This window comes from Typopeltis vanoorti, chromosome 15 (assembly GCF_054136105.1).
Source record: "Typopeltis vanoorti isolate ZY-2024b chromosome 15, IOZ_Tvanoo_1.0, whole genome shotgun sequence".
Classification (NCBI taxonomy): Eukaryota; Metazoa; Arthropoda; class Arachnida; order Uropygi; family Thelyphonidae; genus Typopeltis; species Typopeltis vanoorti.
In genome coordinates, this window is record NC_143563.1 from 44,556,365 (window position 1) to 44,578,356 (window position 21,992).

At 35.0% G+C, this 21,992-nt stretch overlaps 1 protein-coding gene across 1 annotated transcript in view; it reads left to right on the forward strand.

The window, feature by feature from the left end:
* The first annotated feature begins 854 nt into the window (after positions 1 to 854).
* The window catches only part of TyrRS-m (Tyrosine--tRNA ligase, mitochondrial), a 116,497-nt gene continuing 95,359 nt past the window's right edge, over positions 855 to 21,992 (forward strand). Inside the window, exons 1-3 of the mRNA XM_090405237.1 lie at positions 855 to 897; positions 4,992 to 5,111; positions 19,024 to 19,171. Coding sequence (XP_090261363.1) covers positions 857 to 897; positions 4,992 to 5,111; positions 19,024 to 19,171 — 309 coding nt within the window. The 5' untranslated portion in view covers positions 855 to 856. The remainder of the gene's footprint in view (positions 898 to 4,991; positions 5,112 to 19,023; positions 19,172 to 21,992) is intronic.

Sequence of the window (21,992 nt, forward strand, 5' to 3'; positions counted from 1 at the left end):
TCAGCTTACCTTACGAAAGTTTCATAGTTTCGTTAGGTAAGCTGATCAGACAGTACATTCGGCCATGAAATAATGCCGGATCTAATATTCACTTGACTTATATAATTTTACATCGCCAAACTGAAGCCTTTTAGCTCTTTGTTTTAGTAATTACTTTTACGCACCAACCGATAGTTCGCTTACAAAAAATATCCGTATTACTGAACAAGAGTTTTTGCTCCGTTAGGGGTTTTTCCGGATCTGGCTCCCGCTAAGGGGCTTAAGATTTCACGGGAGTTTTGCCTTGAGAGGGCCTCTATCGGTGGGTGCTTTTCTCTGAATTCGAGCGGTTCTGCTCAGTGGTAGGGTGAGCCTATCACCGATGGAACCAACGATGAGTTGGACGATCTTTCACTCACTCGTAGGGAGAGGACTGGGGGGGGGGATTGCCTAATTTTTAGATAGGTGCTTTATTTGAACAATACCTGATCTCCGAGGAAAATCAACCAGTTCGAAACAGCTGTCAGGTGAATGAAATCATATCAAATTGGACTAATAAAAGGCGAATATATAGATGCTTGGGATCTGCCTATGTCTTCTAAGTGGTCCATACTAAGGCAACTCGTGAATGCCGGGAATGTATTTCCCTAAGCTCTCTGGTCAACTCACCTTACGAAACTTTCATAGTTTCTACCTTCGGTTTTGAAATAATGCTGGATCCATTAATATCCACTTGACTTACATAATTTTTTCATCACCTACCTGAAGACTTTTGGCTCTTTTTTTTTAATAATAATGTCCATACTCCTTTCAATGAAAGATATAAAGTAGTGTGGCGCTGCTATCTAGAAATTTATGAATGTTTGGCAGCATGATTATGTTTAGACGGTTATCGAAGTTTTTACATGTTTACAGGAGGTACAACATATAATATTTTCACAAAAGCTTTGTTAATTTTTTCCCCTTTAAAATAAAGCTAAAGAGTTATGCTATTGTTATATTATAATTATTTTCACCTTTATACATTTCATAACAGTGCTTTATGCGATTGACAAATACCTTACATTTTTTTCCCTATTAATCCAAAAGTTTAATAATTTTGATCATTAACTTATTTTAGGTGGTATTTAAAAGACCTTTGCCAGTTGAGTTTAGCGTTGATAAATACATGTTCATTATATGCTGAATTAGGGAAGATAATTGTTGATGCCAAGCATAGAGTGAGATAATCAGAACTAGTATGCCACCACCTACAAAAGAATAATTAAAAAAACCAGACAAGTTCTTTAATTTTCTGTATGATTTATTTCAGATAAAAACAACAATACAAAAGGGCGGGGGGGGGATTGATTTTAAACTGCTCATGAACACATTACATTTTGAACAAACAGGCAGGGAATGGAATTTAAACAAAGAACGTGCTATAAAAAAAATTGAATTAAAAAAAAAAAACGTAATTTAGAAATCTAATGCTTGCTCTGCTTAGTTTAAAAGAAATGGACGTTTTTCTTTTTTTTTTTCTCTGAGCAATTGAAGTATTAGCTATTTCTCCATTTTCTGCTGCTGATTTCAGTATTAGGTAGGCTACAAGATAATCTCGGGACTGTTTAAAGACCGGGTATGACATTTTTCAGGCCGCTTTGGACCTCCAGAAACCAGGGTGGTGATCTCATACCAGGTTAATATGTGTGTGTGTTTATATATATGCAGGGAAAAATTTATGGACAGACATGTTCTTTATAAATAGGTTCTTATCGCAAATCTAAATTGCTATATTTTTATGCCAACCTCCTTCCGTGTAAGGCTGATTGAAAATAACTTGCGGTACATTGGTGTTCATTAGGCCAAGAGTTAGATAAACAGGGAACATTGATCTAAACAGTAAATAGGTTTTTATGCCATATACATATATATTGTCACCTTTAAGCAAGCTTGGGCGACAAAAGTTATCATTCACTTTTTTTTTTTTTTTAATTATTACACTAAAAAATTTCCAGAGCTAGAACGTTACTGCATACATTGGCCTGGATGTGTTACAAACATCCATGCTACCATATAATTTAAAAATAAAAAATAAAAAATCCACAGCTTCTCAACACAAAGCAAATGGTTTACCCACTTAGCTACTAATTACTTTGCATCATTCATATTGTATTATCTCCATTACAGAATTCTGTTTTCTCCCCCTAAGAGAGAGAGAAAACAGATTACAGATGCTATATGTGCATAGAATCTGTATAGATCCTTCCTGATTTATGCTTACATGTAGATGCATGCTTTGCTGTGCAGATGTTTGAAACCATATTTTGACATAATAGTTTGGTTAATCTGTATTCCCCGAAGCCCTATGTCTGTATTGTTTTAAACATCTGCACAGCAAAGTGTGCATCTGCACGTAAGCATAAATCAGGAAGGTTCTATACAGATCAGGCTAGTTTGCCTGTTTTGAGAGATGTAAAACCTGAATTGCCATGATTAAAAAATACCCTCCACCTCTGTATGAGACTTGCTAATTCACCATTTGATTGAAAGAACTTGATAAATGTTCCTCTTGTCAGAGATGGTATTTGAACCCAGGTCTTTCCAACCAAAGGGCTTGTCTATGAGCTACGGAGGCCCATTGAAATGCAGTAGATGCCATGAATTGACATACATCTATAGATTGGACTGATTTTTGCTGTTTTATTCTTGACAGTACCCAAATCTCTAGACAAGATGAGATCTCTCTCTCTTCTTGGGATCACTTTTATATTGGTCATCTCATCAGAGGATGTAATTATAAATCAGGTGTCAAATCATCCACCAATTGGTGAGAGTGACCATGAGGTGATTACCTGGGTGGTTGCCAGCAGTGTGAGGTCCTCTGTGAGAAAAGGGTATATGTGGAACTACAAGGGGGGTGATTATGAAGAGCTCAAGAGATGGCTTATTGATAGATAATAGACAATAAGAGGCTGTCTTATTGTAGCATGGAATGAGGAGTTAGCTGGAAAAGAGATCAATGCAGCTTGGGGGATTTGCAAAAACTATCTAGTAGATGCAATGTCTAAGTGTATTCCAAGGGTGAGAAGGTTAAATAAGGTAGGTGTGAGATGGATGAATAAAGAGATTAAGCATGCGGTACAGAGAAAGAGGGCATTGTGGAGGCAGCATAAGAGAAGTGGAAATAACCAATTCCATGAGGTCTGCAAAGACCAGGTAAGGAGGGTGACTTGGTTGGTGATGGTAGCTAAAGAGAGGTATGAACAGCAGTTAGCTAATGAAGCCAAAAAGAATCCTAAGGAGTTCTTTTGATATGTAGCCAGCAAAAGAAAGAATGATTATGGAAGGATGACATTGATAGGAGAAAATGGTATAAAGACAGCTGTTGCGCAATGTGTGGTGGAGATACTTAATGAGCAATTCATAAAGGTCTTTCAATCTTATGAATGTGACTTCATAGATAGATTGAGAGCAGTAGATGATGGGGAGGAGAGACTGACTGTAAGTGAGCAAGAGGTGTATGGGGAGTTGAGTAAACTAGATGTTAATAAGGCTGTGGGACTTGATAATATATCACCACGTATTCTGAAGGAATGTGCCAGGGAGTTGACACCTATCTTGACATATTTTTTTAATATGAGTCTTGCACTCAGTCAAGTCCCTAAGGAGTGGAAGGAGGGCAAGATTGTGCCCCTTCGTAAAGGAGGTGATCGAACTCAAGCATCAAACTATAGGCCTATCTGTGTGTCAGGTGTTGTGGTTAAGTTGTTGGAGAAGCTTCTGAGAACTAGGATCCAGAGTTGGGTTGACAGCAATGGTATTATCTTTGATGGACAGCAAGGAAGTGATAGTGGATAAGGATCTGAAATTTAGGGAACACATGGCCAAAATTGTGAAGACAACACAAGGGCTTCTGGGAATGATGCGGAGGACACTGACGTGTAGAAGTGGGAGATTCTTGTTCTGTTGTATAAGACTTTGATTAGGCCACACATGGGCTATTGTGCCCAGATTTGGTCACCTGGTTTTCAGAAGGATGAAGAGATGTTGGAAAGGGTCCAAAGGTGATTGACTAAGGTAGTTTCTGACCTCTGGCATGTCGAGTATGAGTAAAGATTGAGATGTAATTTGCAGAGTCTGGTGGACAGGAGGAAGAGGAGAGATATGATAGAGACCTACAGTTGGTAAGGGTTGTTATAGGATCAATGCTGGAGAAGTTCTACAGAAAATAATGGGAGATCAGGGGGAGAACCAGAGGTCATCCCTGGAAACTGTATAAAGAGGGTATGAGTAGGGGAGTGAGAGGCAGGTTTTTTTCATGCCGAGTTGTAAATGATTGGAATGTCTTGCCTGAGAGTGTGGTGTCTGCAAGGAGTTTGAATGTGTTCAAAGCATGGTATGATGAGCAGTGTGTGTGTGATAAAAAGACCTCCCAGATGAGTCTTTGACTCCATGAGGTCTTGAGGTAATAATAATAATATATATATATGTGTGTGTGTATAATATCAAATCTCTCTTGCACAACACTAAAACTACTGTCTCCTTGATATCCAAAAAATTAGGATGATTTCGCCTTTGCTCAAAACATTACTTTACCTCTGAACAACTATTAACCCTATACAAATCACAAATTCACCAACCATCGAATGCTGTTTTTACATGTGGAGAGTTTTAGAGAGCTCATTGCCCTCAGTGAGCTCTCTAAAAACACTGCACACAATAATGAAGACAGCACTTAGATTGATTAACTACTCATCTGTCACCAATTCACAGCACACACACATACACACATATTCAGGCATTGAGTTTCTGCTGCTTGCATCTTCTACAAATATTTCGACAGCCACTGTTCATCTCTGAACTACCATCAAATGACTCATTGTGTAAGGTATTATAAAAAAAAATTCATAATTCATATATAAACATTTCAACCCCGATATTAGTCCTAAATGAACCATATCATTATCCTTTGATTAAAAATTGTGCATATTTTTTTTTCCAGAAAAATTACTTATCTGTTATTTTTATAGGAATCTGCTAGCAGTGAATGTAGTTTTCAAGTATAAGTTTTATAACCGACAAGCCTCTTCTAGAATCTTGAGAAATCTTCATGAGAGAGGGCTACTACTAGAACTTTTCCCCCCAGATGAGTAAGTTGTTTCATAGATATAAAAATATTTATCCTTGCAAAAAATTAAACAGTCTTTCTTCACATCGAAATGCAGATAAGTATCAGTCTAGTTCAGCGATTGCTGTTTTGATTTCTGTGGATTCCCACTACCATTCACACAACCACTCTCACAGGAAGTGACAATATCAAATGCTATCATAAACTAATTAAAAAATTAGCAATAGACAAAGACATTCACTTGATCATTTAAAGTCAGTGGAAACACAATCTATTTACGAGGCTTTCCTTTTACAAGCTGATAAAGAATGGGGTGATATGAAATTGATGAAATTGCACAAAACTACATAAAGAAGCAAATGATTAGTTGTATTTTAACCTGACTCTTAAAGTTATCTTCATCCATTCACAAATGATCTCAACGCAAAACACCTAAATGAAACTACAGAAAAATGCAGCAAGTAAATATGAAAAAAAAAAAAAAAAAAAAACTACTCTTTTAAAATCAGTGAAAGCATTAATTATTCCACACAAAACCAGCAAAGAAAAAAAAAAAGATTATTCCAAAACATGTAAAGCTTGTTTAGGATTAATTTTATCCCCAAAATATCTTATCTGTTTTAAAATAGCTGATGTTTTATCTGTTTTGAAAAATAATTATATAGAAACAGATAAAACATGTCTCTGTACAAAACTGATCCCATCATTTCAGTAAATTTATAAGATCAGGTTACAAAAATATGAAATTGTCATGATAGGCTATTTGGAAAAGGGTAAGACAATAACAGGAGTCTATTATGTGTCATTGTTAGACCATTTAAAAGAACTGAAAGAAAAATACGGCCAAGATTGGTGCACAAAAAAGCGATCTTTCATCAAGACAATGCACTGTCCCACACATTATTTGTCGCAATGGCAAAATTGCACGAATTGAGGTGCGAATTGGTTTCACATCCACCATATTTTCCGGATGTGGCCCCGTGAAACTTCTTTTTGTTCCCAAACTTAAAAATTTGGCTCGGTGGGTAAAAATTTTCTTCGAACGAGGATGTCATCAAGGCTGTCGATGACTATTTTGCACAATCTGACAAATCCTACTTTTTAGATGGAATGAAAAAATTGGAAACTCGCTGGACCAAATGTGTAGACCTCAATGGAGACTATGTTGAGAAATAAAGGTGATGTTTTCCAAAAAAAATGTGTTTAACTTATTTTTTTTACCAAACTTTTCAAACAATCCTCGTATATCACCTATTATTATCATGTTCCAGGAGTCCAAAGATTCATTATGGGATATAAGTTTGCCATGCCTTAAGTACATTTAAGGCACGGAATACTTATACAGAGACATGGCTGTGTCTGCACTCATCACATTAGGCAATGCATTCCAATCACCTACCCTGCACTCATCACATTAGGCAATGCATTCCAGTCACCTACCGCTCTCCAAACTTCAAAAAAAAATTCCTCACTTCTCCCCACTTATTCCATCCCCATTTCTGTGAAAACCCTCATCCATATTAATCTGGTAATAACCCCTTACCAACTTGCATGTTTCAATCATAAAAAAATCACCTACCATTATCATGTATCATATCTTTATCATAAAACATCACCTATTATGATCATGTCTCACTTGCATGTAGTCCAAAGATTTATGAGGTGGTGGTGGCTGAAAAGTTCTGATAAACACCTAGAACAGTGGTTCTTAACCGGTGTTCCCCAGAATACTTGTGTTCTGCGAACTGGTTACAAGTGTTCCACCGGTGAAAGATGTCTCATGACACTCTGAGTGTAATTGGCTACTCTGAATAAAAATGTCGATGGAATTATTTCCGTTATAACAGAACAATTAATAATATTGGAAGAAAATATTTCAAGTTACTTTCCTTCCTTAAATACACACAATTATGACTGGATACGAAATCCATTTGGCACCGCTAATACATCGAGTTATGAATTTTCGTTACAAGAATAAGAACAATTAGTTACCTTGTCAATGGATCGTACTCTAAAAATGAAATTCCCTGAAATAACTCTTGAGTAATTTTGGATTTTTGTCCAATCCGAATACCCAGTTCTCTCCACAAGGGCACTGAAAATTTTGTTACAGTTCACATCATATTTGTGTGAACTCAGTTTCTCAATATTAACCCATATAAAAAATAAATAGCATGAAAGACTTACTAATATTGACAAAGAGATCAGAAGAGCTATATCACATATTAGATCTGATATTGCTGAAACCTGCAAAAGCCGACAAGATCAAGTATTGCATTAAAATAGGTTCCATTTTTATAAAAGGCAAGTCCATGCATATTTTTATTGTTAGTTTTATGACCCTAATGTTTTTGGTGTTTCCCCAAATTTTTCTTATAATCAAAAGTGTTCCGTGACTTTGAAAAGGTTAAGAACCACTGACCTAGAACAAAAATGATATTGAAGCAACTGATATAACCACAAGAAAGAATATATCTTAAAACCCTTTAACCCCTATATTTCATCAAATTATAATAATTTGTTCTTTTTTCTTTTAGGATATATAAGACGTCAGAGGGTTTGAAGAAATTTGAAGACACAGAGGTGCGGGCCGTCATCAGGTTTTTCATGCTTCAAGAAAAGTCGACAGCTGAGATTCACCAAACCTTGTGTGAGACTTTAGGGGGGCTGTGTCCCAGTATATACAACAGTTGCCAGATAGGTGACAAAGTTTAAAACTGGGCATCCTGAGACAACAGATGTCCCCCCCCCCATGTCAGGAAGACCTTCCACAGCAGTCACACCTGAAAACATCAAAGCAGTGCATGCCATGATCCTTGATGATAGACGAATACCAGCCAAAAACATTGCAGAGACTCTGAGGATATCCAAGGAATGAGTTGACATCATTATCCACCAATATCTGGACTTGCAGAAGCTGTCCAGATATGAAGATATGTGAAGTGGGTCCCCAAATATTTGAATACCGACCAAAAGAGAGAACATGTGCAGTCATCTCAAGGGATTTTGGATCATTTTGAGAAATCAGGTGCAAATGTTTTGGCTAGTATTGTGACCGTTGATGAAACATGGCTTCATCACTATGACCCAGAGACCAAACAACAGTCAATGGAGTGAAGACACAAAGGTTCTCCATGGCCGAAGAAGTTCTGAACCCAAATGTCATCAAGGAAAGTTCTTTCCATTGTCTTTTGGGATATGGATGGTGTTATCCTTACAAGTACCTCAAAAAAGGTAAAGCTGTTGCAGCAGCAGCAGTTGATTCAACAGCTCTCTAAAGGGATTGAAGGACTTAATGAAGTAAAAACACTGCTGGAAGCTGAGCAGAGGCATGTTGCTTTTTCAGGACAACACACCTACTCACACTGTTCATGAAACTCAGCAGACAATGCACAACTTTGGCTTTCAGTGTCTGCCTCATTCACCCTGTTCCCCAGACCTGGCTGCATCTGACCATCTTACCAGAGATGATGAAATCATGTCTGCAGCTGAGGACTGGTTTGTGCAACAAGGGAAAGACTTTTTTCCTAGTGGATTGCAAATGATGCAGCAACGTTGTAAGAAGTATATAACACTTCATGGGGAATATGTAGAATAATATATAAGTTACATGGTTCTTCCTCATTTCCTTCATGGTGTTGAAAGTTTATTTTTCACTTGGTCAGACTATAATAAATTTAGTTTAATCCTTTATCCAAGTGTGTGCAAACAAAGTTTGCACCTGAAAGTATCTTCGGGACTAGGGTAAAGTGGTACAACACTGGGCAACTCCTTGCAAAGGTGGAGCAAGCTACCAACACTCCTATCTCAGTATCTCCCATAATGCAAAACACATCTCCTTGCAGATATGTATAATATTATGCATTAAGGGAAGGGTCACTACCCAGACTAGTTTTGACCTTTATTGCGGTCTCTTCAGTGGGAGCCAGGCCCAAGTGGAGATACCAGGCAGTAAAGTGTTGTACCACTTTACCCTAGTCCTGAAGATACTTTCAGGTGCAAACTTTGTTTGCACACACTTGGATAAAGGATTAAACTAAATTTATTATTTCCTTCATGTGATTATCATAACTTTTCAGCATGCTCTTGTATAATGGGGGATCCCACTCTATAAGTCTCTCATGTCTTAAATACATGCACTGCTCTACTCTCACCATATCGGGCAATATATTCCAGGCACCTACTACTCTTCAAACTGCAAAAAGTCTATTCCTTACTCCCCCCCCCCCTCCACACTCAGTCTTCCTTAACCCTGCAGAGGTCGTGGTCAAAAAAATTGCAGCATAGGTCGTGTGATACATTCATTACTAGTATGTGCTAAAATGCGATAGAACTTAAAAAAAACACTGTAAATATAATACATGATGGTTTATTTATTTTCAGTTACAATCTAGAAATTATTGAACAAAGAAACAAACAAAAAAACAACAACTAAACCAATACTGTACTGACATTGGAATTCGTGATATCTCTCAGATATAATTTACTATCAAATAACACTTTCACTTTTGCATTCTACTCTCTATCATTCTCATCATCGGACTCGAGTAACAAAATCGCTGAATCTCTTCAACATCTGATGGATTATCCAATCAATATATTTTTCCAGCCATTTTCAATGGTAAATAAAAAAAAAAAAAAAAACTAAATCGATACTATACTGACATCGGAGGTCGCGGTATCTCTCAGATACAGTTTACTATGAAATATCACGCATCTTTACATAACATGTGTTAACCAAAACTGACTGCATAAACTGTGGGATATCATTCGTATATATGTATGTGCAGCTACTCATGACCTCCAAACTATACACTGGATATATGTAAAAATATTTATATTAAACAATTTGTTTGTATCTGTCAGATCAGCCACAACCTCTGCAGAGTTAAAAATTCCAGGTATAGCTTTTTGTCTTTCCCCATTTCTGTGAAAATCCTCATCCATGTTAATTTAATAATCTCTTACCAACTTATATGTCTTGATGATATTCTGCCTTCTCCTCCTATCCACTTGACTCTGCAAATTGCGTTCCTTCAATCTGTCTTCATACTGAACATTCCAGAGACCAGAAACCACCTGAGTGAATTATTTCTAGACCCATTCCAATGTCTCTTCATTCTTTTGAAAACCAAGTGACCAAATCTGTGCACAATAATCTATGTGCAGCGTGATCAAAGTCTTATATAATGGAACTATAAAATCCTGACATCTACACATCCATGTCCTGCATATCATCATTGCTATAATCCTCTCTGCTTTTCTCACAATTTTAGCAATGCATCCATGAAATTTTAGGTTCTTTCTTGTCTGTCACTATCCCCATATCTTTCATCTCTTCCACTTCTGAGATATCCCAAATAATTGTATACTTTGAATCCCATCTGGGCTTCCTGAATTTTAAACGTTACACTTTGTGACAGTTAACTTTCAGTTTGGACTACTTTGGACAGACTAGCAGATCAATTAATATCATCCTTGAACACAAAAATTATATCTATGATCATTGTTATGGCAGGTCAGGACTAGCAGACCATGCCCTGAATATTCCTTCACTTAAGATTAAATGGAGGAGGACATCAGTATTATGGAAATCACTATAGGTCTGAAAGACTATTTTTAGAATCAGCATCTGTTATGAAGCACTCCCCCAACCTTAACAAATATGGTTGCATTAATTTGCTGAAGATCTGAAAAACATTCTGAGACTAGATAGCCTGACTTCTCCAAATTAACTTTATGGTTATCCACTTCATATAAGACACCATATTATGACATTAGTTCTGTTTTAGTTACAATTTGAATTATTTCTAATTTACTTTAGTGTTTTTGTTCTTGTCACTGTTATATAATTTGTCCTCTGAAGATGCTAGGTAGAAAACCAGAAATATTAGTAAATTCAGTGAATGTATTTATTATGACTTCTCTTGGTATTTATATTGTGAAGCACTATTATGAATTCACATGTAATATTAGCATATATTAGAGGAAAGTCTTAGACACGTAATGTTATGTACAGCTATGGGGAGCAAGTGAGCAAAGAGGATATAGCAAAATCTTCAAAATGAACACTCAGAAACAACTTGAAGCTTCAAATTGATGAGGTACACGATTTATTAGCAAGTGACTGTTCTGCTGATTATCACTGAATATGCTAGTTAATGAGTTAAATGATGTGATTAGGGAATCAGTTAAGGTCCATAATTACCACAGACTTTGAAAAAAAATTCTGCAAAAGTTTTTTGTTTGTTTCTCCTGTACAATAAGGTAAAAACTCAGGTAATTGGATTTTTACGATGATTTTGTTTAAACTGCTGATGTTGAACTTGATTTTCTAAACAGCATTATTACTGGATTATAAGAGTAGCTGCTTCCCATATAATTTTTTGAGAGCAAAAGACAGAGTGCAAAATATCAATCACCAAGACCAAAAAAGAAAAGTTAATTTCCAGATATCCCATATCAAAAGCATGCTGATTGCATTCTTCAGTCACAAAGGTATACTACAGAAGAAATTTTTTTTTTAGAAGGGAGGACTATTGTTACAAGCTATTCCTATGTGGTATTAAAACACTTGTTAGTGAGAATCAAGTATGTGTGTGTTCAGATTTGGAACTTGGCAACTGTTGCATGCATGCTGACACAGTGACCAACGTGCAGATGTTTCTCCTCTCACAAACAGTTTGTAATATTCAGCTTCCCAGATACCTTATTCCCTAAGGGGAATAAGGTATCTGGGAAGGCGCCCAACCTTAGGTGATTCCAGTAGACTTCTATTAAATGTTTATGGCATTTAGAAGAATGTGGCACCAGAACTAAATGCCATCACAGAATCCTCCTCCTCTTGGAAAGTGTGCGTTTCTCCTGATCTTATCAGTAAAATAGACAAACCAGCAATAGAACTCATATAATTGACACCCACATAATGATTATAGTGTCTTAGAATCAGTGGTGGCCAGTGAAAATTTTAAGTGGGGGTGCCGCAAAAAAAAAAAAAAAAAAAAAAAAATCTAATCAGTAACGAATTTATTAATAAATAAATTTACATATTAAAAATTGCTTTATTAAAAATATTTCATCCTCACCACGAACAAACACCAATAATAAAAGTTTCGAATCAATAGCATGACAGCGCAAACGAATATCGGCATTGGAGATCGCAGTGTATTTGCTTTGTGTAACGATAATTGAAAAAATATAATTCTTTTCATATTTTCAACAGTGACACTCATCATAATTCAGTCTTGTATCTATAATAAATAAATAATTATATGTTATTTTAACAAAATAAAATAATATTGACAAAAATTAGTTCACCACGCACACGCACCAATAATAAATGTTTCATATCTCACAGGAATAACATACATAAGGATATTAAAAATACACTGCTGTTTGGGCAGTGTCTGAATGACGTAACGTGCAATGACAAGCGCCAATGAATATCGGGATTAGATCGCAGTGCATCTGTTTCATAATCTAAAGCATTAATCGAACAATTCCAATTATTAACTATTCAATCAATGTCAAAACATAAGCCGTAGACTTTAACATGTTGTATTGCATTTATATAATATTGTAAGCATTGTTATTATTTATAAACACAAACAAAATTAAAATTTTTCAGTTTTTCCTTGAGGGTGCTGCAGTGTCGCAGTGCATATGTATAGGCCACCACTGCTTAGAATAATTCTTACCATTTACATTACTATTTCATACTGGTTTGAACACTGTCTTGTATACTGCTAGTTTAGCATTTTGCTAATTTCTCCCGTATTCCATATAAATTTATTCAACTTGCTCCTGCACCATACCAGCTTTGCTTATTATGTTGTCTATTTGCAAATTCAGTTTGCTGTCTTCACTAAAAACTGTGCCTAAATGTCAGAAATATTTTACTTGCTCTGTAGGCTCTCTATTGAGAATACAGCTGAAGTTTTCTGTGATCCTTCATATTTTCATAGTTTTGGGTTTTTTATTGTTGATTTTCATGTCAAATTTGTCACATCTTTTATTCAGTTTAGTTCAAGAATCCCAGAGATCTGCATTGAATTTGTTTAGGCAGCAATAATGCAAGCTGCCTCAAAAAATATTGTCCTGTATCCTTTAATTATTCATACTGCTATAAGGCATTGAACTGTGTTTATTTTTTCTTAGATTTTAGTACATTTTTCCAAGTGCACTTGGTGCAGCATACGATATCAATGGTACCATAGCTCCAGTGTATATATTGTTTTCATCACTTATAGGCCTAATTCCTAGTTTATCCTTTTCAGCTTAGCCATAATGTTTACTATTTGTAAACTTTTTTTCTTTTTTTTTTTGGCAATATATAAGATGTGCTTGTCAAAGTTAAATTTGTGTTCTGTTGTTGTTATTTCTAGGTATTTTAGAACTTCCCCATTTAGAAAGACAGTTATAGGTTGTTTTGATTTTTTTATGTGAGATATGGAGCACTTTAGACTTCGTGTTATTGAAGGTAACATTCTTCTCATGCACCCTCTCTGCACTTTTAATGAGCTCTTTGTTGGCTGTTATTGCTAACTGTAAACTGTCATATCCCTGATCATTATCATTGCATCATCGGCAAATGCTATGACTTTTGTTTCAGTAGTGAAAGGAAGTCTAATAAGTGCCACCATGCAGCATTCCTTATATATTAAGCGAGATCAGTAGTATGTCATTTGTTTGCTGTAGACTCTTCTGCAAACTTTTTAACCTCCATAATTGCATCTACAGGTGCCTTATTGAGGTCTAAATACATATTCATTGTGGCTTAATAGGTCTCTTGAATAGACAAAGTGTGCTATTTGGTTTGTCAGAAGTTTTACCAGCAACATTTATTAGACTGATTGGCCTGTATTTGTTAATTTTATTGAATGCTCCTTTTCCTGGTTTGATTATGGGTATAATTTTAGAGCATTTTCAGAATAAAAGAAATCACCCGTTCTTGAGGCATTCATTGTAAACTGTTATGAATTCAGGGAATTTAACAAAAATAGATCCATTGATCTTAATATTGATTAAATTCCATTAGACATAATTTCATCATCATTAGGAGTGTCTGTGTATGATTCCATTCTTTGTCTGTATGTTTCAATGTTTTTGTGGATTTCTTCATCTATGGATTTGTTGTCATTAGGAATAAACTTGTTTATCATAATAGCTGCAGTTTCTGCTAAGTTTTTAGTGTAAAAGCCATCTGTTTTTTTAGTTAATAATATAGGTGTTCAGGGGCTCACATTGGCAAGTACAGGAATGGCAAACCCAAGATACCTGAGTTAGATCCAATCTTACTTCATACAATATACACTTGGTATGTTATATCTGTTAGGTGGGTCTTCTGCTCTTCTTTCCTTTACTCTATTTTATCTTTTACTCCCCCCCCCCAGTGCTATTAGAGCAATTTGAGGGTGAGGGGGGGGATGACTCTTTCCTCTCAAACTGTAGTTTCCACTATCTCTGTAGCATCTGTTCCCATGTTAGGGAACAGATGCTACAGAGATGGTGGAAAAACAGCATCAGATCTCCAATGGAGCAGTTGTAAAGAAACCCGGTAGAAAGGTATAAAATACAATTCCCAAGCTGACTGGTCATTATGGGAATTTAGACCAAAAACTCCCCAAATGACAGTAAGAAAGAAAAACAGTACAAACCAAGGCCAAAATGGACATAATTTCTCTCACCCAGAAAGGACTCCTCATTCCAATGAAGTTTTCAACTTATCCTCAAGGAAGGTTGAAAACGGAAGTAAAAAATGGGATACATACACACAAGAAAGCAAAGAAAAAATAAACAAGAAACCTAAAGATAAGTACATATAATGTAAGAATGCTTTTGAAAGATGACAGAGAAGAACTGGATAATGCTCTTTCCAAATTAGATTGGGATATAATAGGACTATATCCCAATCTATAGAAGTAAGGTTTTCATGCCTTCTTACTTCTATGAAGTAAGAAGGAATGAAAACCAAGTTATAGAGAAAGAAAGATATATACTTCATACAGTAGTAGAAGGAGGAGGATAGCGAGGAGTAGTAAATTTTACACCAATGACAACAAGAATTACATCTATGAATATAAATATTAATAAAGGGTTAAACCTAAAAATAATACAAATTTATGCACCCACCTCTGAACATTCGGATGAGGAGATAAAGAAATTCTTTGAAGAATTAGAAGATTGTTTAAAATTAAATCAGAATAAATGGACTATAGTAATGGGAGATCTTAAGATTTTAACTGTAAAATTGGGACGAAGGACAATAATGAAACAAGTATAGGAGAGTTTGGTATTGAGATAGAAATGAAACAGGAGAAAGGCTAGTAAGATTTGCAGAAAGTCAGGGTCTATTTATAATCAATACATTCTATAAAAAGAGAAAGGCACAAAAATGGACATGGCAACCACCTGATGGTATTACAGAAAATGAAATAGACTTCATGTTGAGAAAAGAATTAATAGAGGATATATCAGTAATAAATAAGATAGATTTTGATAGTGACCTTAAAATCACAGCTAAAATCAAATTAAACAATAGAAAAAATAGGAGAGAAATAAAAAGAAAAAGGTTAAAATAGATAAAATGATTAGAACGTGGTGCAAAAAATTGAAAAGATTTTGACAGAAAAACTTATTTCAAATGAAAAAGAACCCACAAAGAAAGGAAAACATTATATCATGAATAGAGAAATCTAATCTGGAAATGATAAAAACAAAGCAAAAAAGTAAAGCAAGAACCAGTAGATTAAGTCAAATATTAAAGACTTATTTAAGAAAAGAGAAAAATTGAGAAGGGGAAAATACACAAAGGTACTAAGGAAGGAATAAAATTTATTGAATTTAGAAAACTAGTGAAAAGAGAAATAAAAGATATTAGAAGCCATAATGGCTTCAATAAAGTAAAAGAAATTTTAGAAAAGAATAAATCATTGAAAGTAATAAGAAGGGAAAGAACTGGATTACATGTCTTAAAAATAAAAACAAGGAGATAAAGTATGAAAGAAATGAAATAATGAAAATATGTGAAGCTTTTATACCAAGATGTATGAAGATATCTATCTTGGACCCACTGAAAATGAAGAAGTCAAGATGATACCGACCTGGTTGGCTGAGTGGTTAGCGTATCCGCTCTCCAGCTAAAAGGCTGTGGGCATGGATGTTTGTAATTATCTGTGAAAATACTAGTGGTGGTGGGCAGTAGATGGCATTGGTGTAGTTGCAGTTGGTGGATTGAGTGGTGGAGACAGAGAGTTGCAGAGTAGGTGCCCCTTCCCTCAATGAGTCTTTGGACTCCTTGGAGGTGTCACACAATAATAATATACTAGAAATAATGGTGGAAGAAGTGGAGAAAGTAATTGCAGAAATGAAATTTAACAAAAGCCCAGAGAAAGATGGAATACTGACTGAACATCTAAAGGCAGGAGGAAGGACATTACAAAAGGAACTGAATTTTTATTTAATGACATCATCAAACAAGAAAGCATCTCTGAACAGTGGAACAATGCAATTTTGATCCTAATCCACAAAAAAGGAAATAAAAAAGAAATAAATAATTACAAACCAATAAGCCTATTTTTACAAGTCTATAAACTGTTTTCAAAAATATTGCTAAATAGATTAATGATAAAGTTAGATGAAGCTCAACCAATAGAGCATGCTGGTTTTAGAAAAGAATTTTCTACAGTAGACTTATTTATACTATAAACCAACACTAATAGAAAAAACTGAGTACCAAATAGACCTTCATATGATGTTTTTAGATTACCCAAAAGCTTTTGACTCCATCCATATTTCAAGACAAAATGACAGAAGCATTGGAAAAACAGAATATAGAAAAGAAATATATTAGGCTAATAAATAAACTATACAAAAAAGCAACAGCAACAATAAAACTAGAAAACACAGGAAAACCATTCCAGATACAGAGAGGAATAAGACAGGAAGATCCACTTTCACCCAAACTATTCAGTGCAACATCAGAAGAAATATTTAAACAACTAAATTAGGAACTGAAAGGAATTAATATAAATGGGAAGCACCTCAACAATCTAAGATTTGCCAATGACAAAGTACTCATTACAAAGAGTAAAGAATTACAATCTATGACATGGGAAAGCCTAAAAATGGGAGCTAAATATTGAAAAAACAAAGTATATGACAGAAGAAAAAGAAAATAACTGTAGACAGAAAAGAACTAGATCAAGTAGTTGAATATATCTATCTTGAACAAACAGTAAGTTTTAAAGAAAGACAAAATAAAGAAATTAACAGAATTGAGCCTGTTATATGCTCTTTCAATTTTTTTCAGAACTACCATTATGTTTAAAAAGGAAAATATTCAACAGCTGTGTGATACTAGAGTTTGCATATGGTGGCAAGACATGAAGCATAACAGAGAAACAGTGTGAAGATCTGAGGATAGCACAGAAAAAAACTGGAAAGAAGAATGCTGAAAATTACTAAAAAGGATAAAATTAAGAATGAAGAAATAAGAAAACAAACTGGAGTGATAGAAATGATAAAAAATTCAAAATGGAGATGGGCTGGCCATGTAGGGAGAAAGAGAGATGAAAGATTGATAACAGAATGCAACCAAGAGAGGAAGAAAAGAAAAGGGGTAGACAGAAAAAAAAAATGGAGAGATGATATCCAGACATGGAGAGGAGGGAAATGGTAGTCAGAGACAAAAGAGAAGAAAAAATGGAAGAAGTCAGGGGAGGCCTATATCCTGCAGTGGATGAAGAAAGGCTAAGAAGAACAACATTGGTGTTGCTTTATTCTTGCTTCCTGCTAATTTATGTACACAGTTCTAGGGATTCAGTGTGGTCAAAACAGTACAGAATTTTTTCCAATATTCTGTTTTCAGGTTTGTAATTTTAGACTTATAGCTGTATTCGGTTTTATAATAGTTCTGTTATCTACTCTGTCTTGATTGTTGTAGGTTCTTTGATAGAGTCGCCTGAGTGCATTTACATGTTTTCTTAAGACTGTGAGTTCACCATTCCACCAATTTACTGATATTTAGCTTGCTATCAATGTTTAGCTTCTTGAGTATTCTGATTGTTTGGTCACAGGATTTTTTCAGACATGATGGAAGCACAGAAGCAAGGAAGTCTATATTGGCTTGTGCTGACATTGAGATGGTCTTGTATAAGTTAAGCTGTTGTTTACTGGTGACAGTGAAGTGATGCTCTGAGATTAGGCAGGCAAATTCTCCTTTCAATGCTTTTGCAAATATATTTGGATTGGTTTTCTTAGTGAAGTTGTGGTTTGTCTTGTGTATTTTGTTTAATTTTTTGTTACTGATGATGAAACTTAACATGCAATGATCAGAACAGCTTTCTGCTTCCTCACATCTCCATTCAGAAATCTGAGGTAAATTTGTGCTCTTGTTATACCATAAAATAAAATGGGCATTGCTGTCCATTCTGAGAATTTGGCCATGATTGATGGTAAAATCCTCGATGTTGCCTATTTTTTCTAAGTTGTATTTTATGTCATTAAGTTAGTCTAGATACATACAGCAAACATTTTGATTCTGTGGTCGTAATTTCAATACATACTGAGTCCTCATTGCTATGCTGTGGAATTAATATTGCCTCAACTTCATGGTTGACCACAAGTACTGTAGCTTTCTTTCTTATCCTTGGGAAAATATTTTATAATTAGTTGGATAAATCACATACTTTGTTGGTGATGTTGTAAGGTTCTTGTATTAATGTGTGTGTAGACATTTATAGTATATTACCATACAAAGATTTCTTCACTTATATCAGTATTTAGTTAAAAGCATTTATATTAATCAGAATCTTGTGAAATCTATTTGATAATTGTGATGTTTATTTAATTAGTTATTTCATTAGTATAAAGCTGAGTACAAGACCAAATGCTTCATAATTTTAATCCAACTATATAAATGCTAATACTTTCAGGTCTAGTGTTATGCAGTTACTCTCTTCAGGTCGCCAATGTGTATATTCTGGATTTGATCCTACTGCAGATAGCTTACATCTAGGAAATTTATTGGCCCTGATGTCATTATTGCATTGGCAGAGGGAAGGCCATGATGTCATTGTCATAGTGAGTTTTATCTTATTATAATTTAAGGTCCTCCTTTATGTTAGATTCATGAGCAGTTTGAATTTGCAGTTTTGTATTTAACTAGCAATGAGAAAAACATGCTTTTTTATTTCTTTGAATTGTATATTGTGTGGCTCAGTGATGGCAAATGGTATATGAAACTATTTATTGCACACTGTATAATGATGTTATGTTTTGTTATCAGCCCGTTTCATCCCATGCTAGGCAATGGCCTCTCTCAGATTTTGCCACTCTCCATCATATGAAGGTACCAAGGTTTTTCATCCTGCAGAACAAGTAAACTGGCCTCATAATTTTAGTTTCTTCAGCCAGAAGTCCAAAACAACCACCACTAACCCCCCCTCTCTCTCTCTCTCTCACACACACCATCCTCATTCAGTTGTTTTGTCTAATCTCACATCGCCTCTCACCTCATTCTCTGTCTTTTCTGGATCTCTTGGTCTCTCTCTCTATGGGAATACAAACTGTAGTAAAGATTGTCCATCTGTAATTAAAGAAACTTTAATTGTTTGTATTTTTAAATAACGAAAAGCCCAAACAGTTATTTCATTGTTGGATTACTAATCAAACAATAATTTGATGTATTGTTGGCAAATGCTCTGTTTTAGAAAAATAATGTTATGTTGTTGTTATCAGCCTGTTGCATCCCACTGCTACGCAATGGCCTCTCTTAGAGTTCTCCATTCTCCATCATATGAAGGTGTCAAGATTTTTCATCCTGCAAAACAGGTAACTTGGCCTCATAGTTTTAGTTTCTTCAGCCAGAAATCCAAAACAACCACCACTAACTCTCTCTCAGGCCATCCTCATTCAGTTGTTTCAATTTTTTTCCTCAAGAGGTCAGGCTAAGTTAAATGATTAATAAGCATTTAGATTCATCTTACTTTTGTATAGTGCAGTGTCATATAGCTTGTATCTTATACATATGTAATTTTCCTAATGATGACCTCATCACAGAGGTCGAAACGTCAAATGTTACTTTCCTAATGTTAAGTAATTATTCTAACACTTGTTGTGTCTCCATAAATTCTTCACTGTGAATGCTGACCAATGTGTAACCTTAGAAGAAAGAACTGTCTTAGAAAAGTTTTCCTGAATTGTGCTTGCTCATTTGGTTGGTTTGGTGAAAAACAATCTCCAAAACAGAATCTCATGCTAATTGAAGTTGGCCAGAGATTCTGTTCTACATTGAAGGAATCGCATGAGCATACAGGAAATAAAAATTTTTTCTGCATTCATAAAATATTAAATTTGCATGCACAGTAAACAACCTAGCTAGTCAGTTAACCTCAATATTTAACATAGAATTACATATGTTTATAATTGGCTGGAATAAACTGCAATTTCTTAATGAATGAAACATTTGCCTTAAATCATTTTAATAAATGAATAAAATAAAATAAAACTGTAATTTTGCTGTTAGCATTAGGTAGCGTTCAGAATACCAGGAATTGCTTTGACCATATAATATAAAAGATGTATATTACATGAAGTAAGGCATCATCTAACATCAGGTACCTTAGGTTTTCAACTCCCATACCCACTAAACTATACAGTCATTATTGAAGAGAAAATAAAACAAATTGAAAACAAGAACCAAACCTTGGAGTCTCAGTGGCAAACTTTGAAGAAGGCTTACCGAAATAGAGAGCCAAAAAGGCTTCACTTCAGCGATGCAGAATTATTCAAATTAAGTGGATATTGAATCCAGCATTATTTCAAAGCCGAATAGAGAAACTACAAGAGTTTCAGAGAAACTGCAAGAGTTTCATGTCGAATATAGATAGAAACTATAAACGTTTCGGCGGATCCAAGCGTAAATTCTTGGTGCCTTTTGTGATGTGAAGCTGTGATGGAAAATACTAAGGATAGTGATCAGAACTTAACCCACCTTTACTACGAGTTGCCCCTGTCATGAAAAGGTTTGCTTATGCTTGGATCTACCGAAACTTTTATAGTTTCGGTAGATCTATATTCGGCATGAAACTCTTGTAGTTTCTCTATTCGGATTTGAAATAATGTTGGATTCAATATCCACTTAATTTGAATAATTTTGAAGAAGACATTGATTGATTCAGCTAGGGCTGTGTGTGGTGAAGTTGTCTGCAAGGTTAGAAAAATAAGAACACCATACTGGACACAAAAAGTTAGAGACAGTCCAGGAAAAGAAGAAAGCATTCCAAACATTCTTAGCAAATAAGTCTACAGATGCCCTTTAGGGCATCTGTCTACTTATCTGCTAGGAACTTGTATAAAAGAATACCAAGAAAAATGTATGAGAGCTAAGCTATGTGTAAAAGTAGCTAAAGAAAAGTCATGGGACATTATACACAGCAATACATATTCTATATTTAAGTTGCCAGTCAGCAATTAGAATTGATGGAAATACAGGAAGATGGTTTCATGTAAAATCAGGGGTAAGACAAGGATGCACATTATCTCCGCTCCTATTCATCATATATATATCGATTCGATCGCATTATGAAAGAAACCAGCATCAGACCTGATATTAGAATTGGAGATATCAGACTTAGCTTTGCTTTATGCTGATGATGATGTACTCCTAAACACATCTAGTGCAAGTTACCAGGATTCACTAAATTGAATAACAGTTGTAACAAATTTGGCACGAAAATCAACAGTAAAAAAGACCAAACTATGAAAATAAACAGGAGCATAGAAAACTTCAGCTGCATTCTGAATGGAGATCCTATAGAACAAGTAAAATATTTCAGCTATTTAGGCTCAGAACAGAATAAGCAAAGCTGGTATGGTAAGCTGCCAGCTGAATAAATTTATT